The following is a 9,487-nucleotide window of genomic DNA, read 5'->3' as shown; positions in this document are numbered from 1 at the left end:
AACTGACTCCAAATTTCCTTTTTTAGTTTCTCATGTTGTAGATATTCTTCCTAGCTTTCCAAAAAGTGGTCGCAATCCTAAATCGGAGTTACGAGTCAAAAGTTATGGCTATTTTAAGTTCAGGCTCCCGTTATGCGTTCTGCTACAGTGCGGACCAGGCCACCCGCACTGCTACAGTACCATCCGCACTGCGGCTGCATCGAGATCCGCACTGCTACAGTATCATCCGCACTAGGATCCGCACTGCGTCTTCACCACCCGCACTGCGGCTGCATCGAGATCCGCACTAGGCTCGGACTTTTCCTGTGCTTCCAGAGTGCGGCTGCATCGCGATCCGTGCGTCCGCATCGATATCCGTGCATCCGCACGGATTTTGATGTATAGCTTATTATACCTTTTTAAAATTGGCGCGCGTCCAGAAATCCATCTATGTACTTATTTTGGCCATATCACAAACCGTGTGTCCGCAGTGGGCATTTTTCTTCGGTTTTCTTCATTTTTCTTCATTTCCTGCAAGTTAAAACAAAGCAAACGCAGTAACTTGATCCTAGGTGTATTCTATTCACTTTATATTCAAAATACAAGATATTTAGTATTATTTCATGATAAAAATCAGATCAAATATGTATATAATTTAGGCCTATCATTTACAACCCTAATACAACACTCCAATTGAAAGTGTTTGTAGCACTCTCGTAGTGTCTCTATATGGTAAGATAATTGGGCATTTACAACCCTAATACAACACTCAAATTGAAGATGTTTGGAGCACTATAGTGGTGTCTCCATATGGCAAGATAACAGGATATTTACAACCCTAATACAGCACTCCAATTGAAGGTGTTTGGAGCACTCTAGTAATGTCTCCAGATGGCAAGATAATATGACATTTACAACTCTAATACAACACTTCAATTGAAGGTGTTTGGTGCACACTAGTAGTGTCTCCAGATGGCAAGATAATAGTGCATTTACAGCTCTAATACAACCCTCAAATTGAAGATATTTGTCGCACTCTAGTAATGTTTGTTTATGGCAAGATAATAGGGCATTTACATTCTTATTATAAAACTCCAATTGAAAGTGTTTGGAGCACTCTAGTAGTGTCTCTAGATGACAAGATAATTGAGCATTTATAACGCTAATACAACACTTCAATTGAAGATGTTTGGAGCACTCTATTTGTGTGTCTAGATTACAAGATAATAGGGTATTTGCAACCCTAATATAACACTCAAATTGAATGTGTTTGGAGAACTCTAGTCGTGTCTCTTTATGGCAAGATAAAAGGGCATTTACAACCTTAATACCACACTCCAATTGAAGGTGTTTGGAGCACTCTCGTAGTGTCTCTATATAGCAAGATAATATGGCATTTACAATCCCAATACAACTTCAATTGAAGCTGTTTGAAGCACTCTAGTAATGTCTCCATATGGCAAGATAATAAGACATTCACAACTCTAATACAACACTTCAATTGAAGGAATTTGGTGCGCTAGTAGTGACTCAAAATCCAATTTTAAACACTTCGCCTTTAAATCCGATCTATCAAAAGCTTTTGATTTGGTCCGATGGGAATACCTTTTTGACCTACTGCCTAAGTATGGATTTCTGTCAATGTTCTGTAAATGGATCGAGGCTTGTGTAAGATCCGCAAAGTTCACCATCCAGTTCAATGGCAGGGAGATATTCGCAGCAATGGCCCAATCGCTAACCGCGTCAGATTTTGTCAAATTTGTTTGCATGGGTTGGGCAAGTTGGAGAAGCAGAAACGATGCGGTGTTAGGAGGGAAGAGACAGGAGATACCATCGTGCCTGAGATATTACAATGACACCCTGCTAGTATGCCAAGCGGGTTTTAAACCCAATATACCGATCCAATCTAGTCATTAACCGAATCGGAGTAATTCTCTACAACTAACGGGTCTGACAGATCCGATATGTTATGTAGATGGCTCCTGGTCCCAAAACGGTACAGCGGGTATTGGTGCATACATCACAGTGGAGGGGAAGGTGGTACAATGGATCTCCAAAAGGGTCAACTTAATGAGCCCTGCTCAAACAGAAGCTTGTGCAGGGACTTAAGATGATGCACCAGCAGGACTACGCAAATGGTTTGCTGTTATCAGACTCCAAGGAAATTGTTGACTCGGTAAGGCATAAACAACCAGTAATACACGATTGGAGATCTTTCAGGGAAGTATGGGAAGCATGGCAGCTACTCAACTTAAAGGATGGGAACTACAGTACTAGTTACTGCAGCAGAGATGATCCAGCAATCCAAATCGCACACCAACTTGCAAATTTAGGAAGGGTAAACGTGGAATTCGTATCATCTGAGATATCTCAAACTTTGCGTGACTTTATGGAAAATCTAAACCGTTTAGTTGCATTATACACGAATCTCAAAGCACACATAATACGGCCCCCTACATCACCCCCGAATAGGCACCGGACACGTCGGTCACGCAAAAGTTGAGATATCTCAGAGGATACGCACTCTAAACGTGTGGGATGGAAATAGCCAGGGAGTAGAAATCAGATGTGAGGATATGTTGCATTATGTTAGTAGAGATCTGACGGGTCATGAAAGATACCAAAAAAAAATAATAATAATAATATTTAACTGAATAATAAAACATTTGAATTGAACAATGAATTCATATATACGGACTGATACTAAATTATGATATGCATTATTCATGTTAAATGTTGTTATCTATATCATGTTTTTTTAGGAAGTGTAAGGTTATCAATTATTATTTGTAAATAAAAAATTAAGCTATATACTATTAAATGCATTTAAACACCGCATGTATATTTCTCATCAGTAATTTTAAATCAGTTAAGAGTCATTATCTCAATTCATATAATCACTGGAGTACACATAATCTCCAAAGTCCATTCTATTTCGCACAATAATATTCTACAAAAAAAACAAACAAACAAACCATACGCAACGTTCTAAATGGAACATGCAGCATGCGGATTAACCTGCTAGAAAGAATAAATCAACATCTCTTCATCGTTCTTGGGTTAAACCGTTAAATGATAAATGTCAAAATTGCTTTACCTGCTAAGTCCAAAAACAGGTAACAATACACAAACTAGAGGAATATGGATTTTACCAGGGGGGCAATAACATATCCGAACCTAGGGAATAAATCTTATAAATCCCCATTTAAACTTGGCTCATCATGTAAATATTAAATGATTAGTACGAGAACTCCTTAGTCACTCATGACCTCACTTCCATCGGAGAACTGAGGGGCATCTATGACATTTCCAGGCTCCTCTTCATCTGTTTCCATGGCATCTTCATCAGAAGCCTCATCCTCCTCGTCAGAATCCCTATCCTCATAAATTACTGGTGGGACCTCCTCTTCAACCTCATCTTCATCAATCTAAGAATAAATTCAACACCATCATATGATCTTATTAGTACATAATTAAACAACAACGAACAGGCATAAAAAGAAATTTTGAGCAGAAAATTATTCTGAATTTAATGAATGCAGAAGCATACCCCACTAAAATGATAATCTATACAAGTAGATAACTTCAGAGCTGAACCAAATGTCGAGACCCTCGAATCTATCAGCTACAGAACAAATAAAATAAGCTAAATATAATAAAAATTGCTACCTGTTTTCAAAATATCATATAAAAAGTTCATGTCTTTAAGCTCTACACGAACTATGTTGTCCGCATCAACCAAGCCACCTTTAAATTACTATTAAACCACAAATCTGAATTAGAAAAAAACATTGCAAATAATGCTGATGTTCGGTATAAAGTACCTGATATAAAGAGTTGAGAAGACTAAGAGATGAATCATGAGATACGATACTGCTAGCCTTTATATTAATCAAGCATCTCAGCCATGGAATTACACACGCCACAATCGCTCCCCTAAGATGCAAAATATATGATGTCAATGAACCCAATAGAACATAATCAATCCTAAATTTTGCAGTTGAGCCTCATCTAATCCTTGAAGAAGTATCAATTGGCAATTAAGCCTGAATACAATACAATTATGGCTACATTAACCACAAATTGTGCAATAGTTCAAGAATTTGGACTCAGTTCAGCCTAAATTGATCAACCTATCGTTCACTTACGCTCAGAAAAAAAGTTGCAAAAATGATATATTATTGTAATATTGATACCTAGATTGGATAATGAGCACAAAGAATTTCATCAGCTTCATTACATCAGCCGGTGTTAGGAGCGAAATTGATTTCGCAATAACCTGCCATTAACCATCAGATGAATAGTTTAGAAAGGAATATCACGCCTTAAATCCTTAATTCAGATTATCCTGAACGAGCCAGTACTTCACCAGTATAAAATGTCTACAAAATTTTTATTTCTTATTTCGGAAATAGGTACCAATAATTATTACAAAAAGTAAATGCACAAATAGCACAAAAAGGTATCAAATGTTGCATGCATAGAAGGTATATTACTCGCATGGATTGTTTGTATGACATCACATATCAGATGTAACCAATCAAGGTATCTGAATGCCATAATTTATGATGATGAAATAATAAAAAGAGTACAACATATGCAATAACTTGACATGCATTTTTGCTGGTCAAGTGGTCAGGAAAAATCATCACTTCAAAATTACGATAAATCGAAGTAACAGCGAAATATATCATACCTTCTCATCTCTGGTGTATACACAATCCAATAATAAAGACTGATCATCAGCATGTAAGGCTTGTCTAATCAAAACGTGCACTGAATCAGCACTAGGCGGGTTTGCAAATGAAGCTGTTAGGCTTTTATCTCTTTCTTCTTTTTCTTTTTCTTTTTCTTTTTGTCCAATGGCCAAGTCAAGGCTTGCAAGCTTCTCTGCCATGGTTGGCTCGTCAGAATTAAACTCCACATCAGATTCATGGGCTTTCTCTGTAAAAGAATAAGAACAAATGTTAATAATAAAAATAGTATCTTCCGAGGCAAAAATTTTGAGTACCAGCTACAGTGGAATTCGAACAGATGTTCAATAACAGATATAGAATAAGAGTGATGCTATGGTATTATGCATAGCTCGGATTGGTCCGTACTATGGATCAATATCTCCGTTTTCAAAGTTCAAACAGTCGATCTGAACCGTTCAACATGATCTCCATATGAAATGTGCTTGCAGACTAAATTTTACATCTTTTAGAATTTATTTACTATTTTTTCCAGATTGGTAGAAAATCACTACTTTTGAATGGTCTAGAATTTTTAGATAAAGTGATTTTCTACCTATATAAAAAAATAGTAAAAATATTCTAAAAAATGAAAAATTTTGATCTACAAGTACATTTTCATATGGAGATCATGTTCAATGGGTCAGATCAACTCTTTGGACTTTAAAAACAGAGATATCGATCCATAGCACAGACCAATCCGCACTATGCATAGTACCGTAGCCTCACTCCAATAAATATAGAATAAATTTTGGCTATTTCTTTAGCACCTGTCTGGCAGTAACCTGATGGTTTACACAAACACTAAGCCCCAAATAGCATCAATTAAACAACAAGAAAAGAAAAAATGAAAAAAGCAACATAAAATATAATTGAAATCAGTAAGAATGGATATTGTGAACTGTAAAGACTGGGAGGTATTTGCATGTATTGGTCTCAAGGGACCTTACCAACTGTCTCTTCGTTTTCTGAATTAGAATCTGGTGCAGCTCTCTTCTTTACTTTTTCTTTCTGAGAATCAATTTTCCCCATCTCACCATCAGCCCCTAGAGAAAGTACACCAACTAAATAGTTAATGACAAATTCAAACACTAGATAGAAAATTGTGAAACTTCAGTTGTGCATATTTTCTTGGTGTTCGACTTAATTTTCAAAAGAGGTAAGCAACTACAGGAACAATGAAGCACAAGCAACAATATAACTATTTTACCACCAGGTTTTTAGTACATAACAATTAATATTAACCTGCCTGTATTAGACAATCAGTATTAATGTACTGGTAAAACTGTTGCCGAATCACAAATGTAATAATTTCTACTACCAGAATCCAAATGTTTCAAGACAAAAACAAGTTATCCTTACAAAAAAAGAATAAGAAAAGGCTGCTGAAAAAACTTCTATACCAGTTTTAATGACTTCTCCATCAGGTCTGATAACTATTTCACTTCCCCAATCTTTTAGTTCAACACTTCGAAATTTCAAACCATCTTTTGTCGAGTAAGCAACAAGAACACAAAAAAAATTACTCTCTTCTTCTAATTCGGTAATTTTTGCAGAAATAACCTCAGCACTGCCTTTCTTCTTCCTTTTTTCTGATTTGATCTTGATTGTCGAGGACATAGACCCAACCCCTGCATCTTGCTCTATATTCCAGACATATACAATCCCTTTGTCTGAGACTGACAGCACCAAATTACAGTTGCATTCAAGCATAGTTGGTGTGTTCTTCATTTGAAGTGTCGTGTTGATTTTAATAGTTTTATTTTCAGGGTCAAAGTTGTAAACATGGATTTCTCCACTGCCATAGGAACAAAATGCATTCTTATCTGACAGAGAAATGAGTTGTGCATGCCCCTGATACAATTGAAATTTTCTATGTTAAGTTCTGAATTACAAAGGAAAATTTCATGTGTTTGGCAAAGTGAAGTAAAAGTGAAAATAGTAGATCACTTTAGTAGGAGTGTTTCGTAGTAATGGAGTAAATATATATCCAGTAGTATTGAATAAAAAGGCCAAATTGTCCTCATGTACTATGTTAATAAGTGAAGAAGGGTAAAAGGTGTCAAAAGTTGGAGATTAGGTGCTTTAAGTTTAATGCACCAATGTAGCTACATTAACTTTACTCCACCTTAAAGCACCATAAAGTGCTGCCATTTAATGCCTTAAAGTGCCACACACTTGAATCACCACTACATCACTTGCCAAGCACACTAAGGTAGATCTTGCCTGCCACCTCTTTGGAAATCATCAAAACTAAGTAAAGCCCCTCATTTCTCCATAATTTTATAAGAAAAACTTCAAGAAACAAGGGCTTATTTGGCCATCTTTTTTGAATGAATTAGAACATCAGAGCGACAGATGACATCTATTGCATATTTAGGGTACTTGAATTTGTTTTAACCTTTAAGGGAACGCTACTAATATATTACATGGTATATGTAAAAATTTGTTTGAAAATATAAATAAACATACATGATCAGAAGGAATCTTGCCAAGCTCAGTGTTGCTTTCTAGACCGATAATTTGCGAAATCTTACTTGCTACACCAACAAATCTCTCATCTGAAAGCATTTGAATTAAAAATTAGAAACAAATCTGTTTTATAAGAATGGACTTTTACTAAAGATACCATGCTATGGTGTTATACAATAAAGACCCATGCATTATGATGTTCGCAAAGGCGGCAACAAAATTAGCATTGACTGGCTTTTAAAAAACAAAACTTGACTACTTTTATCTCCAATTCATAATCCAAACAAATTCGTAACTTACTCGTTATTAAATATTTTCTCAGCTAATTCTTCTTATTCTTTCTTATTCTCAAAAACCCAACTCATGACATGTTTGATGAGAACAAATATGAAGATACATATGCAATGGCTTGTGCAAATATCATGGAGGAGAATGTTTGTATAATGAATTGAAGTCCAAGTAAATAAGTGTTGTTATAGGGTGCTATTTTGCAACAATAGTCAAAACTTACATCACCTGGGGTTCAACTTGATAGCAAACGTACAATTTGGCTGGACATAGACCCCTCTAATATAACTTTGCTTACCATGTGATATGGAAAGAGAGTTGATTCGCTTTTTGGAGGCCTTAAATTTGCTCTTGGCCTCACCGGTTTCAGAATGAAGCGCATACATAACCCCATCAGCACCAGCTGTGTAAATTAGATTGCCATTTTTGGAGAAATGCAGAGAAACAACCTTGCTAAATAAACAGAGAAGTACAAACCAACAAATAAGTTAATCACCTGAATTGCCAGCAAAAAGAAATCGAAGATTAAGAAATCTACTGGAGATGCAGCATAAAATTCCAAAAAAAAAAAAAAGATATAGTTAGCCAAAGTGATAAATTTCTTCTCTTGTATTGTTATTGCGACAATTGTCTTTCAGCACTTTAGAAACTTGAAGTAGGGAAAACATAGATAAAAAGTGATCACATTTTATTTAAAATGATAACATTTGGTGACTAAGATAACAACACAATAATTAGGTTACAGGTAATTAGCATAACAAAAGGTTTGATATTAAGAACTTGACATACCCAGAATGGAAGCTGCTATTAGTCCATATCTTTTTGCTCGCAAAAACATTGACAGCTAAAACATCTCCAGTAGCAGTACCCAAAGCAACCAGAAGAAATTTTTTATTCTTACGCTGAGAATAAATTAACCTTTAAATCAGAATTGAAGTTCATCGACAGTTTACAGGGAGAAGAAAATATCATTACAGGTACCTTCTTTCTTCCATTGGAGCACGCAATGCAAGAGTAGACGGCAGCTGACTCGGTATCCGTCCAATCAGCCACGATTTCTCCAGAGCTTGTATCCCATACCTTAAATTAAAGAATACTTATCAAATTTGACAACTTGCCATGAAAGTAAACCTAAATTTGGACAAATTGTGGAACAAAAAGAAGCTCCCACCTTTAAGGTCGATTCCGGAGAGAGAGCGGCGAAGTATCGGCCGTCTGGCGAGAAAGAGGTGGACTGTATCGTGTTCTGATCCCGATTGGGGTTCGTCTCTTTAACCATGGATGAAGCTATAGTATAGTACTCCAGTTAAAAGAGGCAAAGCTCGAATGGTTGTAGCCTTGTAGGGTTTTGGGTTTTTGGGTGAGAAAGAAAGACTAATACGAGACGGCGCCGGAAACGAGTCCGTAGTTTGAGATATTGGGGCAGAGTGCTTTCAGATTCGTGCAGAATAGATTTGAACAGACAGAATTTTTCACAGATCAACTTAGAGAATGCGGAATTGCGGATTCATTCGCGGTGAAATTTGGGAGGTCGTTTGAAGACCTGGAATAGTACGATATGACCGTCGGATCATTATCGAGCATCTCAGAGATCGGATCGAGAGATTATGGGGCCAAGTCCATGTTGGGCCTTGTTACTAAGCCCGCTCAATTTGAAAAACTTACTAAAGAATTTCCCACTTGTTTGACAACTCAGAAAATGCAAATGTCATGGTCTCAATTGCAATTTCTTTCATGGGGATCTAGTAGTAATTAGAGGACAGCAAAGTTCGAAAATGGAAACCGTACAATAATGGCGAGAATCAAACAAAGTACAAAGGACTAAACTCAATTTTATAATCAGAACTCAAAGATACAATAATGGCGCCACGCCAAGTTTGAGGTGAAACTCAGAAATTACTGAACCCCACAGATCTCCCTATATATAGACGAAACTATAGGATCAAGAATTACAAGAAGTGGTTAACTATATTAATTGTTCTATTCACTGACGATGCAACACATCAGCATTTATC

General features: G+C 36.4%; 1 protein-coding gene across 2 annotated transcripts; it reads right to left on the bottom strand.

The window, feature by feature from the left end:
* Positions 1 to 3,007: 3,007 nt before the first annotated feature.
* LOC144547633 (WD repeat protein) lies at positions 3,008 to 8,891 on the bottom strand. 2 transcript variants are annotated; one of them, XM_078296319.1, is made up of 12 exons: positions 8,644 to 8,891; positions 8,454 to 8,552; positions 8,262 to 8,374; positions 7,771 to 7,925; positions 7,185 to 7,273; positions 6,116 to 6,566; positions 5,663 to 5,758; positions 4,676 to 4,923; positions 4,176 to 4,258; positions 3,804 to 3,915; positions 3,530 to 3,604; positions 3,008 to 3,407 (listed from the first exon to the last, which is right to left on the bottom strand). In XM_078296319.1, the coding sequence occupies exons 1-12, from the start codon at positions 8,749 to 8,751 to the stop codon at positions 3,234 to 3,236; spliced, it is 1,803 nt and encodes a 600-aa protein (XP_078152445.1). In that variant the 5' UTR covers positions 8,752 to 8,891; the 3' UTR covers positions 3,008 to 3,233. The 2 variants fall into 2 exon arrangements, with proteins under 2 accessions (XP_078152445.1, XP_078152446.1); XM_078296320.1 differs by having other exon boundaries at positions 7,834 to 7,925; positions 8,644 to 8,851.
* Between the last annotated feature and the right edge of the window lie 596 nt (positions 8,892 to 9,487).

The sequence above is a fragment of the Carex rostrata genome, chromosome 31, assembly GCF_964058835.1.
Source record: "Carex rostrata chromosome 31, lpCarRost1.2, whole genome shotgun sequence".
Classification (NCBI taxonomy): domain Eukaryota; kingdom Viridiplantae; phylum Streptophyta; class Magnoliopsida; order Poales; family Cyperaceae; genus Carex; species Carex rostrata.
The sequence above is the reverse complement of the archived record's forward strand: the minus strand, read 5'-3'. Positions and strand labels throughout refer to the sequence as shown.

Bases quoted from the DNA above. Each gene is read 5' to 3' on its own strand.
- LOC144547633 (XM_078296319.1), bottom strand. From the start codon at position 8,751: ATGGTTAAAGAGACGAACCCCAATCGGGATCAGAACACGATACAGTCC. The intron at 7,274-7,770 runs GTAAGCAAAGTT...AAATGCTTTCAG, and splicing joins CTCTCTTTCCATATCACATG to ATGAGAGATTTGTTGGTGTA. The intron at 5,759-6,115 runs GTATAGAAGTTT...TACTTTCTCTAG, and splicing joins TGGAGAAGTCATTAAAACTG to GGGCTGATGGTGAGATGGGG.